General features: G+C 34.9%; 4 protein-coding genes across 5 annotated transcripts; 3 read left to right on the top strand and 1 right to left on the bottom strand.

Annotated features, from left to right (window-relative positions):
• The first annotated feature begins 486 nt into the window (after positions 1-486).
• LOC111019231 (CAAX amino terminal protease family protein) lies at positions 487-3,906 on the top strand. Of its 2 annotated transcripts, XM_088128348.1 has the most exons (10): positions 494-950; positions 1,171-1,262; positions 1,354-1,461; positions 1,687-1,769; positions 2,060-2,193; positions 2,494-2,543; positions 2,686-2,778; positions 3,194-3,285; positions 3,449-3,555; positions 3,665-3,906. In XM_088128348.1, the coding sequence occupies exons 1-10, from the start codon at positions 699-701 to the stop codon at positions 3,704-3,706; spliced, it is 1,053 nt and encodes a 350-aa protein (XP_087984474.1). In that variant the 5' UTR covers positions 494-698; the 3' UTR covers positions 3,707-3,906. The 2 variants fall into 2 exon arrangements, with proteins under 2 accessions (XP_087984475.1, XP_087984474.1); XM_088128349.1 differs by lacking the exon at positions 2,686-2,778 and having other exon boundaries at positions 487-950.
• A 2,393-nt stretch (positions 3,907-6,299) lies between these two features.
• LOC111019192 (protein FEZ-like) lies at positions 6,300-8,218 on the top strand. The gene is made up of 3 exons (XM_022295525.2): positions 6,300-6,659; positions 6,767-7,068; positions 7,321-8,218. The coding sequence occupies exons 1-3, from the start codon at positions 6,476-6,478 to the stop codon at positions 8,005-8,007; spliced, it is 1,173 nt and encodes a 390-aa protein (XP_022151217.1). The 5' UTR covers positions 6,300-6,475; the 3' UTR covers positions 8,008-8,218.
• Positions 8,219-9,028: 810 nt separating this feature from the next.
• On the top strand, positions 9,029-10,072 carry LOC111019191 (glutathione S-transferase U10-like). The gene is made up of 2 exons (XM_022295524.2): positions 9,029-9,412; positions 9,507-10,072. The coding sequence occupies exons 1-2, from the start codon at positions 9,029-9,031 to the stop codon at positions 9,873-9,875; spliced, it is 753 nt and encodes a 250-aa protein (XP_022151216.1). The 3' UTR covers positions 9,876-10,072.
• LOC111019190 (uncharacterized) lies at positions 9,096-12,701 on the bottom strand. The gene is made up of 6 exons (XM_022295522.2): positions 12,420-12,701; positions 11,450-12,330; positions 10,795-11,175; positions 10,479-10,714; positions 9,625-10,395; positions 9,096-9,540 (listed from the first exon to the last, which is right to left on the bottom strand). The coding sequence occupies exons 1-5, from the start codon at positions 12,560-12,562 to the stop codon at positions 10,135-10,137; spliced, it is 1,902 nt and encodes a 633-aa protein (XP_022151214.1). The 5' UTR covers positions 12,563-12,701; the 3' UTR covers positions 9,096-9,540; positions 9,625-10,134.
• Between the last annotated feature and the right edge of the window lie 1,550 nt (positions 12,702-14,251).

The raw sequence follows: 14,251 nt of genomic DNA, 5'->3' as shown, positions 1-14,251 counted from the left end.
GTCTCATATGAGTGTAGTTTAAAATGACAAATATAGTGTCTTGGAGTGGTTTTGAAAGCTTGAAAATTTTATATACAATGGCCATACTTTTGTTCGTAGCAAAAGGTCTTTTGCTGAGACATTTTCTTTTCTCTAAAAGTTGTGTTTGGAATTAGAAAATTCTTAGATACCTAATTAGGGTAGGTACTTTCAAAAAGAAATTAGGGTCTTGATGTGGTCGTGAGAGGGTGGATAAATGTTGTTTCAGAGGAAAAGCATTTTCTTACATACATTGAGAGGCGAACATCCAATCCATCATCATCAGTTTGGTCGGATTCCGTCGATTTGATAAATTTTTCATAATAGCTGGTAGATAAAATATTAAAATTATGCTATATTGAATGAATAACTAAAAAGATCTAGCTTGTAGAGGCACCTACTATGGGCTTTGTATAAAGCTTCGATTGTGTCGGATGGCGTTGGCCCAATACTTATGGGTTGGAGAAGAAACTGATTGTTGATCCAAATTGTATGTGGGTTTGGTTTCTTATCACCGATTCGACTTCTACGGACTTGAACTTTCTGCAAATTTTCTTACTTTTTTCGAATTCCACTGCCTTATCCTCTTCACTCTTCAGTAAGAGCGAAAAATTCCATCCTGGGACTCTAGTCTACGGGTTTCATAGCGAGCAGGGGAACATAGTAAAATTGATTAACAAATGAGGATTTCCTGTTCGACTACCTTCGCAACTTTAGCTGAATCTTCTATCTATTGTCTTTCTAATTCATGGAAGCCGTCGTCTTCTTTGAAATCCACCGCGAAACCAACTCCTAAGATTGTACACTTTGGTTACCGAAACTTGCCACTGCAATTTTCACCCCGACGTTCGAATTCCCTGTCCCAAAATGGGTTTCGTCCGCTTTCTTTCTTCAATGCTAAAGATGAATCCGGCGGCGATTTTCAGCAAAAGGTACGCTACTTGTCATCTAATTTGCCATTAAGTTTCGGCATACTTTCTGTTGAATTTGTTTTCCCAGAAAACATACGTATATAGCAGGCAATTGAAGTACATATGCTGGGTCGCTGCCAAGCAGTGCACAAGATAGAAGAAATTATCTGAATATTGTAATTTTGTTCATGCATTTTTTGGTATGAGTTAGCTTCAACACATATTTGGAACTTTGTTACAGGGAAATGGGGGGGAGTGGCCTATCTTGAAGCGGTGGGAAGTGCCATGGGGATGGCAAACAGTTTCATTAACTTCTCTAGCTTGTGGATTAAGGTGGCTTTTTACAACTGTTTCTGCTTTGTCCAAATGTAATAGCTTTCATAATTTCCAGGCAAGGGCGAAAGTTAATGTTTTCCCCAGACAGTTTCATTGTGACAGGATTGGTTGAATCTGCCGCCATACCTTATCTTGGTATTCGCATTGAAGAGCTAAGCTTAGACGAGAAGGCTGAAATACTGTTTCTGGATCAAGGGTATGCTTGCTTTCCTCTAGTTTTTAAAACCTGCTCATAAGTCATAAATTTTTCTGGTCTTTTTTCACAAGTAAATTTCTTGAAGCTATTCGTAAAGTACCTTCAATCATAATGTTTTCTAGCATCTAAGATTCTTTGGTTATCTCTGATGAGTCTCCTGCCACTTTACATTTATTTTTTGTGGACCCAAAATAAGACTTAATTATTCACTGGCTCTTTTGGTAGCATTACAACTGTGGCAGTGCTTGGGATCTTATACAGTATTGCAAACACTTTCCAACCACTTCCCGATGACTTGTATCGCTATGGTATTCTCAATTACGAGCTAAGCTACTGTTGATTGCTTAATCAAATTTTCCCTTTAGCAAGAATTAGTGATCATTTAATTTATGTTAAAGTTTCTTCATTATTATTACTATTATTTGGTATAATGGTTCCCCCCTGATAAATAACTATGGTGTCAGAAATCAGAAGAGCCTTTATTATGTTTTATATTTCAGTGTGGAAAAGTATCATTTTCATGTTATTAGTAGTCATTTGGGCAGATCTTTGGTTTCCTGATCAGGCTCTAACATTTATGCTGATTTATATCCTTCAGATATTAAGGACCCCCTGAATCTGCAGAAAGGCTGGCTCTTATGGGCAGGAGTGGGTCTGGTCGGTGCCCTTGCTTCTATTGCAGCGACAGGAGCAGTCTTGTCTTCATTTAACGGTGGGAGCCCGCAAAGAGAGGTTAGAGATGATAAAGAGCCTTCTCATATTTTATTTTCCATTTTCCAATTTAATCTGGAACTGGGAAGTACATAACTCTACAGCCACCCTTTTCAGTTCTTGATAGCTTGTAGGTTACAGAGCATTCAAATTTAGTGGGTTAGTTCAAGATGAGTTATGCTTTACATTGGATTGTTTATGATGTTTTGTGAAGTATGAATGTAGTTGGCTTCCATATTTTGAAATTTTTATTTTTGTTCCTGGATATGTGGGATTTTACAGAGCACAGACTTTTAAGTATTCTTTTCATTTTTGTTTCAGACAGACGCTCTAGTACGCTTGCTTCCACTAATTGGATCTTCCAGCATCAGGTACTTCAATTTTGCATAAATTCTGGCTTTCAAAATGTCTAGATTTTTCTAAGGCTAATCATGTAGGTGTCTTCTTTACTAAAGACTAACAATTAATTTAGACATAAGCAAAGTGAAACAAGCATATCTGTTTTCATTTCAGCACTGCTTGTCTGGTGGGTATCGCTGGTGTCCTTGCTCCAGTTCTTGAAGAGACTGTGTTCCGGGGATTTTTTATGGTGTCTCTTACCAAGTGGTATGGTCTTTGATTGGTGGTTTATGAGCCTAGTTTTGTTGATCACTTCTTTGAGCATGAACCCGTGATTAGCGCAGCTGCATTTGCCCTTGCACATCTTGTAAAATAATAATCAGCACAAAATAGTTTTACAGATAACACAAATTCAACTTGTAAAAAGAGCTTTCTGTTTACAAAGTAAAAGAGAATTTTAGAAAGTTTAAAAGCCCATTCAACCATAGAAAAGTAAAAAAACAATGCTGCCTCTGAGACATGCTTTGAGATATTCAGGGAAAAAACATCTGGGAGAATAGAATTGGGTGATTGTTATGTGATCATAGTGGAGAAACAATCATAATATATAATTTTTATGAAGTTGTTTTGGCTGAATATGATTCTTTTATGTGTTCATCCGCACGATTTCTCCTTCCTCCAGGGTTCCCACGCCAGTTGCCATTCTGATTAGTGCAGCTGTGTTTGCCCTTGCACATCTCACTCCTGGAGAGTTTCCCCAGCTCTTTGTGCTTGGTAATGTTCATCAACTGCAAGTTCTCTCCGATTTTACCACATCGTCTAGCTGTGACTTGAAATATTATCATCAATTCAGAATCCCTTTGGGTCGACACTTAAGAACGAAGTAGACTTTATTTCGAGTGCGTAATATGTTTCCTTGCATCAAAAACTCATATAGGAACTGCTCTCGGATTTTCTTATGCTCAAACTCGCAACCTCTTGACACCCATCACCATACACGCTTTGTGGAACTCAGGCGTCATTTTGCTTCTTACCTTCCTCTCGGTAAAACATTAATTTCACAGTGAAAGTGAACTCTTTCTTATGCTTCAATTTCAGACTGCAAAATGTACTGAGCTAACTCTTTTTTTTTTTTTTTTTTGTGTGCATATAGCTCCAAGGTTACGATATAAAGGAATTGCTGCAGACAACATGATAGAAGTTGAGGTTTCTTTTTGTCAAGAATTCAGAATCTGTGTAGGAAATCGTCAGACATATTTCCATTGCTTCGTTGGTATTACTGATATCAAATCTTGACAGAAGTAGTGTACAAGTTGATTGAAAGGCTACATATTTCTGAGGATGATCATTGTACTGCAATCTAGCTGATAAAATGAATTTATAAGCCTTTTGCCACTCCTTTCTTCATTATATCCAAATTCTTCGAAACATCAGAGTTGAGTGACAAAACATCAGAGTTGGTGGTGTAATTGGGTCAGCTAAATTTATGTCAAACTATATGTTGGATTAGAAAAAATTAAGAACACACCAAAAAGTAATGCCCAGCATAATCTTAAGATTTTGAATTAAACTGAGAAGCCCATCAAGTGGATACCCTGCATTCTAGCCAGACAAGTCAAACCTTTTCAAGTCTAGAAGACCATTCGAACTAATTAGTTTAAAAATTTGTTCAAAATGTAACATTTTTACACAAAAGGGTCTAGTTGAAATATACATCACTCTTTTTTAATTGATTTGTCCCCGGACTACGATTAAATTTTTGACAAGTTTTAAGAGAAATGTAGAGAGATTTTTTTCTTTTTTTAAATTAAAGAACTATCAAATTTTTAATGGCGAAGAAATAGTCAAATAGACGTTGTAATATATTTTTGAAGATTGTGCCTGTAATTAAAAATAAAGTGGGGTTGCACGCTTGGCAAGTAAGTCGAAGGCGAAGGAGTGAGACAAAAAGGGTTCCAACCGAGGGTTAGATTTTTGGGAATTTCACTGAATTTGATTTTGGAGTCCCATGCAAGTTTGGCATTTGACTCTCAACTTAAATTTTGTGGCACTTCCATTGTTGGTTTTGGTGCACCAACAGCACACACTTTTAGCTCACCCAACTACTCTATATTGGTTTCTGCGTCCATTTATATGTACCTTTTATCTTTCATTAATTCTAGCTCTTATTTATCACATAAATCAAAAACTATATAATATTTGACTTATGGGTTAGGTTTGTGTAACCTTGAAATTAAAATATTGACCTTATGTTTAGTTATGTAGATTGTTTTCTTCATACTATAAATTGTGTAATATCATGAAAACTATATGTAAAATTCATGTCATATAAATCGAGGCTCGTTAAACCATATTAGCCATTTATATGAAGGTGAATGAATTTGAGTATTGGAGTGGAGCATATTTTTCTCATACTATTGGTATTTTTATTTTTAATTAAAAAGTATATTCAAGTGATGAGGTGAATCAAACATTGCTTCTGAATCAAACTTTCTAATTGATATTTTAATTAAACACCAATGTTTCAGTTGAGTGATTAAAAGCAAACACACTATTGACTTATAAGCCCCCTCATCAAATTTTGATATTAGTATTTCGTCCCCCAAACTTGATTTTTAATGTTTTAAAATCATTTGATGAGGAATTGAAAGAAGCACTATTTAAATAATGGCAGTTTAGAAATTACATATAAGGTTTCTTTTTTAATACAATAAATGTGGAGATTAAACCTTCCAACCTTATCAGAAGTACAATGCCTTAACTGTTAAACCAACTGCTCATATTGACACATATGAAATATTTAAGAAAAGAAATTTGATTAAAAAATTTTAAGTTGATGTGATGTATTTATGTTAGAATGTATTAAAATATAGAGGTGTAGAAAATGGGGAAATAAATATATTTTACAAAAACTAAGATATATAAATCATCTCTTACAAGGGGTAATTTTGAGTAGAGATAATTTATTGAGAGAAAATCAAGAGAGAAATTTTTTAAAGATTTTTTTTTTTTTCAAAATTATTTAAGAACATTATAATTTCTGATAAGCCCCACAAAACCCTAAAAGCCAGGTACTGTTTAAAGTCTGAGAGATTAGATTATCATAAATGGGTCAAAGCTTGACTCATTGAAGAAAATGCCCATTTTACCCTTTTGCTGTAACACTAACACAAATTTCCCATTTTTGGCTTTGTCAAATCTTAGAAAATTAGTTAAAATTCTGACAAAGGCAGTGGAATAGAAACTGTGGGAATGGAATAGAAGCTGAATTTTGGAACTCCAAGGAACTCATCAAATTATTATTATTTTTAATCTTATTAATGAAATCTCATTGAAATTAATTTATATTTAATCAGAGAGTATCGAAAGTCGTTTTTAGGTCCTTGTTTCCATGTCTTGATTTCAAATATTAATCCTTTTTTAATTGGAGTCTCCTTTGAAAAACTCCACTCTCCATTACTAATCTAATTTATTACACACACACACTCACACCTAAAACTCCATGAGATTCAAATCTCCAGATTCCTCCATTTCCATAATCCAATTACCTAACCCCAACAAGTTCAAGTTTTTTGCATGTAACTAATTTTAATCAACAAATTACCAATTTTTACCACATGGGTTCTTAAAAAGTTGTTTTCTTTCCTCAAGTTCTAAACTTAATTAAAATCCATTATATTATTTTTTCTTGACCTTAGGGTTTTCTTGGTAGGTGTTTTACAAAGAGGAAGCTTTTAAGGGCCACCACAAATAGCGGCTGATCCCTCGGAAGCAGACCCCTTCTCAGGAAGCATATATTGCCTTCAATCTAACTCAACTTTCACACTGATCTCTCTTCAACACCTTCTCAACTTTTATCCTTTGTTCTTCATTTCTTAGTAACAAAGGAATTGGCTAGCTGAGTTGTTTAGGGTTTATAGAGAGGCAAAAAGAAGACAACTTTTTTTTTCCCCTCTTTATATAAATGGAGGAGATAAGTGATGCAGAAAGATCAGTAGAGGAGGTGATGTTGCCAGGGTTTCGGTTCCATCCAACAGATGAAGAACTTGTCGGATTTTACCTCAAAAGAAAGATCCAACAGCGACCTCTCCTTATTGAGCTCATCAAGCAAATTGACATTTACAAATATGATCCATGGGATCTCCCAAGTAAGAATAATAAAGATTCAAACTTTTTCACTCCCTACTTTAATTTATTGCATGTTTGAAATGAAGCCTGATTTGGGTCTCTTTTGTTTGTTTTTGTTTGAGTTTAGAGCTGGCAGGAAGTGGAGAAAAGGAGTGGTATTTCTACTGTCCTAGAGATAGAAAATACAGGAACAGTGCAAGGCCCAACAGAGTAACTGGAGCTGGATTTTGGAAGGCCACAGGAACTGACCGCCCCATCTACTCCTCCGATGGAAGCAAATGCATTGGGCTGAAGAAATCACTTGTGTTCTACAAGGGCAGAGCCGCTAAAGGGGTTAAAACTGACTGGATGATGCATGAGTTTCGTCTGCCTTCTCTCACCGATCCAGCTCCACCCAAGAGATTCATTGATAAAACCATTCCAGCAAATGTAAGACCCCATCTATAATTTGTTTTTGTTAAATGTTAAGATTAAGACGAGAGGAAACAACAATATGAAGTTCGAACATAGGACTTCCTGTTCGAATGAATAAATCGCTAGTCAACCGAAAGGCTTAAATTGATGAGTTGTATAAATTTAATTCATATATTCGATACCAGGATATCTAATATGTTTGTCCTTTTTTAAGAACTGTTATGAGTTATCCTAAAGATGATGGATCATAAAATGGTGGTGGTGCAGGATTCATGGGCAATATGCAGAATATTCAAGAAAACCAACTCTACCGCGGCTCAAAGAGCTCTATGTCTCTCTTCTTCTTCTATCCCTCCATTGTCTGAAATCAACCCATCCAACAATGCTCTCACCAAAGATGACACCTTTTTTTTCACATCAAAAACCAATTTACCGCCCTCCAATAATCCATTTTCTTTCCCTAACGAGACCCACCAATCTTCCATTTCCAACACTGCTTACCCTTTTGACTTTATTGCCTCCTGTAAGCCATTCAACCCTCAAATTACTAATAGAGTACTCTCCCACCACCTTCCCAACTTTTTTGCTGGGCCCATCACCACAGAACCAGAAAAATCCAGATCAGTGGACCTGTCTTCTATTCTCCTCAACATGTCATCGTCAGTGCTTGGAGATTTTGGTATTGTCAAGCCCACCGACACCATAGATTTCCATACGCAACAGCAGTTTATTACAAGCAGCAGCAACTATGATCCGCAGAGTTTGTCACATGAGATGATGCAATCAGCTGGTGACCAGTTTGGGGCTATAAGATCCAGTAGTACTGTTGGATATCCACTGAATTTGCCTTTGAATTTGAGTGATTCCGGGAAGTCAAGTTTTGTGTGGGATTCTTCTTCTTCATGCCCTAGTGAAGTTTCCACTAGTTTGTCTACAACTAATTGCTACACCTGATCATCCATTGAATCTGAGTAGAAACTTTTTAACTGCTTTTTTATTTAGGTGTTTATGTAGTTAAGTTAGCTAGAAATAGGGTTTAGTTTCCAATGGTAGGAAATACTACTCTTCAGTTGATATGTAAAAGCTGTTCCATCCGCAAAAGTTTTTGCAAATCATTAAAGTGTGAGTTATTTTCTCTCCTTCACCGGGAAAAAAAATGATTGAATATGACTCCACCTTCAAAAATCTGCATGTTTCGTAATAATCAGATACAAGTTTGAAATACATTTTATATAATTTCTCTCATAGAGTAAAATTATCAATCATGTTTTTTTTAGTACAACTTATGGGGTGGGAGATCAAACTCACAACCTTTTGATTAGAGATATATATGTCAATTATCGTTAAGCTATGATTGTTTTGACAAAATTATCATTCATGTTCTTTCACTATCTAATAATTTCTTGTTTCACAGACCTGAGAACTAACACGTGACAAATTTGGAAGATTTAAATTTAAAAAGAAAAATACTGGACTCTTTGATAGTAATGATAAATACTAAATTTTTTCCTATCACCCATAAATGTTTACGAACGGAGAGAAATGCAAAAATAATTGTTTTTTTCTTAAATAAAATGGTTGTGATGGTGGAAAGAGGGAAGTATTATCCATTAAATGACGTATGTGTATTTGTGTGGACCAAAAAATATATTATTTAGCCTATAAAATCTCACTGTATCCATGGTGTGTGTAGGGCAGCCTAAGAACGTAAATTATCATTTAGTATCCTTGAAATCAAACAAATACTTTTAAACTTTTCTACTCTTTTTAGTTTTATATTCTCTTAATCAATCTTTATTCTATTTTAGTATCCAAAGTCTAACATTTAATTGTATATATAATGCTTCAATGTAAGAAACTAACAGGGCGTGCATTTTTTTAGACTTTTCAGATAGCAAGTTTCCAAATTTTCTCATAGTATGACTTTGAACAAATGGATATATATTGACGAACCAAATAAAATAATCTCACCCCCATGAAATTCAACAGTTATAAATCCTCCTCCCTCAAACATCAACAACCACAGAGAGAAAAAATGGAAGGGAAGCAAAGTGAAGTTGTGTTGTTTGGATCGTGGTATAGCTCATACTGCACTAGAATTGTGCTAGCACTCAAAATCAAAGGCATAAACTTTGAGTACGTGGAAGAAGATTTAGCAAACAAGAGCGAGTTGCTCATCAACTACAATCCAGTCCATCAAAAAGTCCCTGTGCTCGTCCATAAGGGAAACCCAATTGCTGAGTCCTTTGTCATTCTTGAATACATAGAAGATCATTGGAACCACCACCCTAAAATTCTTCCAGAGGACCCTTATGAAAGAGCCAAAGTTCGCTTCTGGGCTCAATTCTATGACCAAAAGGTTTATTTCTTTTAATTTCCACCAAATTCATGCGCCGCTGATTTCAATCTTTCGTTCCCCTTTGATGATGTTCTGTTTTGTTTATGATATTTAGATAATGTTAGGCGCCTTGCCCATCCTCAAGTCATCTGAAGGAGAAGAGAGGGAGAGAGCTTGTGAGGAGCTATCGAAACTGATAAGGGTATTTGAAGAAGGAATGAAGAAAGATTTACCTGGAAAATTTCCCTTCTATGATGGAGAAAACTTGGGACTTGTTGATATAGTTGTGGGGCCTAATGCCTCCAACTATTTGGCCCTGCGTGAGGTTGTTGGACCTGTAATTGACTCCAAAAGAAACCCTGACTTTTTCTCATGGGTGGATGCTTTGAAAGCCCATCCTCTCATTAAGGAAACGCTTCCTCCTCATCATAAAATGGTCCAGAAACTGAAAGAGAAGATCCCTCAAAAGCCCAAAGATCACTGAAGGAATCATATAGATAAAGATATATGTTTGACTATGTTTACCAGTTCAGTGTGGCATATGTTTTATTTCATTAGTTTGTATGTATGAAGATCTAAAAGCATTGTAATAATCATAAATAAACAGAGTTTGCAGGAATTTTATGATGGAAAATACATATATTTCATTATAGAAAAGAAACTATCAGATTTGGAAATCAACGAAGCAAGTTATTCCAATATTCTCCTCTGATCTAAACCTGTGACAAAATTGAGATTTGAAGTCAAAAAGGAAAAAGCAGAAGTGCGGGCTCCAAGTGGACCTTTCTGTTTAGGAATGTAATTTGATTAAGTTTTTGGTTGCACCATAATAATTGGTCAACGGTCAACTTTGACATTCTCAGCACTCTTGAAATCAATTTCAGGTCAACCTGAGCAATGAAAAGTATTAGTGAATAACTCAGCCCAGCTTCCTCTTGCTTTTCCAACTTCTTTACTGAAAAATTATTGCTGCCTCTCAGAAGATCTTTCAGCTTTCTCTTAGTCTGTATCACCAGAAAACAGAATTTGTTAGGTACGAGTTGGCAGAAAGGCATTGTCATTGACGAACAAGATTGGTAAAGCCAACCTTCTGAAAGTGAGCTTGAATGTTCACCAACAAAAGCTGTAGATTTTCTGAACTTTGGAGTTCAACCTGATACTTTCTGTTGCATTTTAGGATATTTTTAACATCATTTTTATCAGAAAGAAGAAATTCATAGAAAACCCACATTGACTTCTCTATAATTTCTGCTAAAATATTACATGAAAAGTCATCCTCATCTTCCCATTCCCTTCCTTCAGCTTCTGCAGAACCACCATCATCTGAAGAATAATTAAACAGATTTATCATGATCCGGACCCCCAAAGTACCCAAAATTTGCTAAATATGTTGCAAATTCTACCTTTGATGGGTGGAACTTGCAGAAGAGAACGAAATACACATCGGTTCTGGACATAGTTTTCAACTCTGTTGCCCTGAAACCTTTCTTCCTCCATGAATCTTTTAAGCACGACTTTAAAAAGTTGGAACTCGCTAGCGACTTGGTTATACTGACAAATGCCTTGCGAGTCATGTCGTTGCAGCTCAATGGCCTTCCTAAGCTGCCATTGTAGAATTTCCCAGGAAAGACAAACTTGTCCTACGTACACCAGTTCCATGTCCCTTTGTAATTCTCCTACGGATTCAAGTCTTGGGTCAGCTGTCAGTTTCCGTGTGTTTCCCAACCATAACACTGAGTTTTGCTCTGAAATTGAATTCAGTGGATATTTCAACTGCAGCAAACCTACAGAGTTGAAATCCATTGCTATGTAAAAAGCATCAAGAGATATAACTATATATTGAATGATGAAAGTTTTTATATTTGATAATCATTTTAAACATGGTATAGTATGGTATTAGAGCATGTGGTACTGAATTATTTAAATATGCAACTCTTCACTAAGCCTTGAGACTTGTTCAGGGAAATATCAGACGTATAATAAAATATTTGTTCAAAATAATATTAGGCAGCAAAATGAGTAATGTAAGAACTTCGTGTTATGTAGGTGAATACGTACCAGTGGCATGCATACTCTGATTGTTTAAGATATCAAGTTTCCACATTTTCTCTGCATAAGTTTTGTATACCTTTCGTATCTCTCGCATTAGTTCTTCATGCTTAAACTTTTCATTAATTGCTTCAGGTTCCTCTTCAAAAATCGTTGGAAGTCCCCCAGTTTTTGCATTCCTCAGTTCCATTTCTAGCTGCTGTACTATATCCTGGTGATCTGGTAGATAGTTAAGTTCATACCGATGATCAAAATTCAATATGGAGGGCTTCTCCTGCAAAGTTGTTTCTGTGGATTTCTCTGGAACGTCGACAGATTCTTCCTCTTTCTGGGCCAAATTACTGAGAAAGTCAAGTTGCTTGTTTTCCTCAGCCTTGATCTCTTTGGAAGACGAACCAACTTGATCATGATTGATTCTTGGGGAGGCATTGGTTGAATCCCCTGCAGATTCTGAATCAGACGGAATTGAATAATCTTCCCAAAGCACTTGAACTTCCGCTTCAGGCAATGAATCAAACATATTGGAAGCACTATTTTCCGGGTCAACTATCCGTGCCTTTACTGAGAAATCATCCTCGGCACTGTCACCACTTTTCAAGACACCATAATTTCTTCCCTTTGAAACAACATCCAAAGCAATGGATTGAGTGTAGGCAAGAGCAGGATCGATATTACTCTCGTCAAGTTCTATCCCTTCCCAAGTAAATTCAGAATTTTCCAATTTCAAAAACGAGATACTCTCCTTAGAAACAGAGCTAAAAACAGAATTCCTCGTTTTCCCATTATTTGCACAATCCATTTCACTACTATCCTCCTCCGGAAGTTCGAAGGGTTTCGAACCAACTCGACCATTCTCCAAATGCCCACTTCTTTCATCATCTTTCTGAAACCTTTATGAGAAAGAAAACAGAGAGAAGAACCAATTAAGAAGGTCAGAAAACAAAAATGCATATCTGCGGAAAAATAAATAAAAAGAAACCTGAAAACGTATCGGTGAACTAATCGAAAGGCAGAGAACACATAGGTGTGAAGAAATATCCTAAAGGGAAGGAGGAGTGTAAGCATATTGCTGTGAGGAATAGAGTTCTGTAATTCTTTTGGGTAAGAAATGAAGAAGGGCATTGAGCGGAGAAAATTTCTGTGTAGCCATCAAAATCAAATTAAGGTCCATGGAATTTTGTCTTGATTACAAGAGAAGCTAAAGGGACACAGAAACTGAGATGGAGACGCTGCCTCTAATGACTAATCTTCTCAACCAAATTTCAGGGGAGACGATGGACGTTTCACTTGTAGATGCTCAAGTTTGAAGGTAAATTTCTTGTCAAATTTTACAGACAAATCAGATCACCAACGTCTCAGAGGATAAAAAAATTTGTTAGAACTCCAGAGAAAAAAAAAAATTTAATTTCCGATCCATGTATTTATTATTATTATTTTGAAAAGATTAAATTTTACGGTAAACTTCATAGGATATATTAATTTTATCCTACGTTCAACTTTGATAAATATTGTAATCTCTATTTATTAAAGTGGAGCAATTTAAATTATTATTCTTCCAAATTAGAAGTTTGAATTTTTCACTGTCTATTAAATTTTTAAAAAATGGTAAATTGAAAACATCACTTTTGAAATATGGTAACATTATACTCATAAACTTTCAATTATAAAAATTAAACTCTCAAAACTTCTATGATCGAAACAAATTGGATCCGTGAAGAAAAAAATTAAACCCTAAAAAATAATTGCACCTCTAGATTTTCAATTATTAAAATTAAACCTTAAATTTTAAAAAATTAAATTTATTTTACTCTATTTCTCCCCACATTTTTAAGGGTGGTTTTTGCAATATTACAACTACCATGTGAATGAATGTAACTTAAATTGACAATACTACATTACTACTCTCTTAAAAAATTTTAACTCCCTATAAATTAAGTTGTAACTATGAGTAAATAAATTAGTACTAATCTAAATATAACTCGACTAGTTAAGTGTGTGAGTTCGAATTTCCACTCCACATGTTCACATGGTTACAGAACTAAAAGAAATTACATAAACAGTTAATTTTAGTTTTAAATGTCGAGTAAGTGAATATTGTGAAATTGGAAATGATGAGGAATGTTCTTATTTCTCTCTCTCTTTTTTATAAAATATTTTTAAAATTATATAGAAATTTTAAAAACAACCCAATCATATTCTTATTTTTATTTTTAAATAAAATATTATTTTAATTATTATTGATTTATAGAAAATCAGAAATTATTACCCAAGATAATTATATTTTTCTTTGTAAAAAAAAAAAAGGGATAAAAAACAAGAAATCAGAGCTGTTACGAAACGGTACAGAACCGGACCATCACTGAGGACAAATACGGGATTTCCGTTGTTTCGTTTTCTGGGCTCCACTAATAGCTTCCTTTAGGCCCAAAAAGATCAGAGATTTCCGTTGTTTCGTTTTCTGGGCTCCACTAATAGTTTCTATTAGGCCCAAAAAGATCAGGGATCTTTGTGCAGCATGAGCTGGGTACCACTAAATTTTGTATTTCTCCCCCATTTCCTTTTAAATAACTATTCAAAGTGTTCGTAAATTAGTTTCAGTTATATCCATAAATATTTTGCATTCAATTCAATTTAAATGTGTTGAGTTATAGGAAAATGTAATTAACTATTATTTTAAAAATAATATGTAGAAAGTAATACCAATTTAACGTATAATATTTAACTAGATACAAACAACCTGATATTTCTAACTAAAGATTTAAAAGAAGTGTTATATATATAAATCTTCATTTCTCCTCCTTTTTATTGTCT

The sequence above is a fragment of the Momordica charantia genome, assembly GCF_013281855.1.
Source record: "Momordica charantia cultivar OHB3-1 chromosome 9 unlocalized genomic scaffold, Mcharantia_2.0 BLBB01000009.1, whole genome shotgun sequence".
Lineage (NCBI taxonomy): Eukaryota > Viridiplantae > Streptophyta > Magnoliopsida > Cucurbitales > Cucurbitaceae > Momordica > Momordica charantia.
The sequence above is the reverse complement of the archived record's forward strand: the minus strand, read 5'-3'. Positions and strand labels throughout refer to the sequence as shown.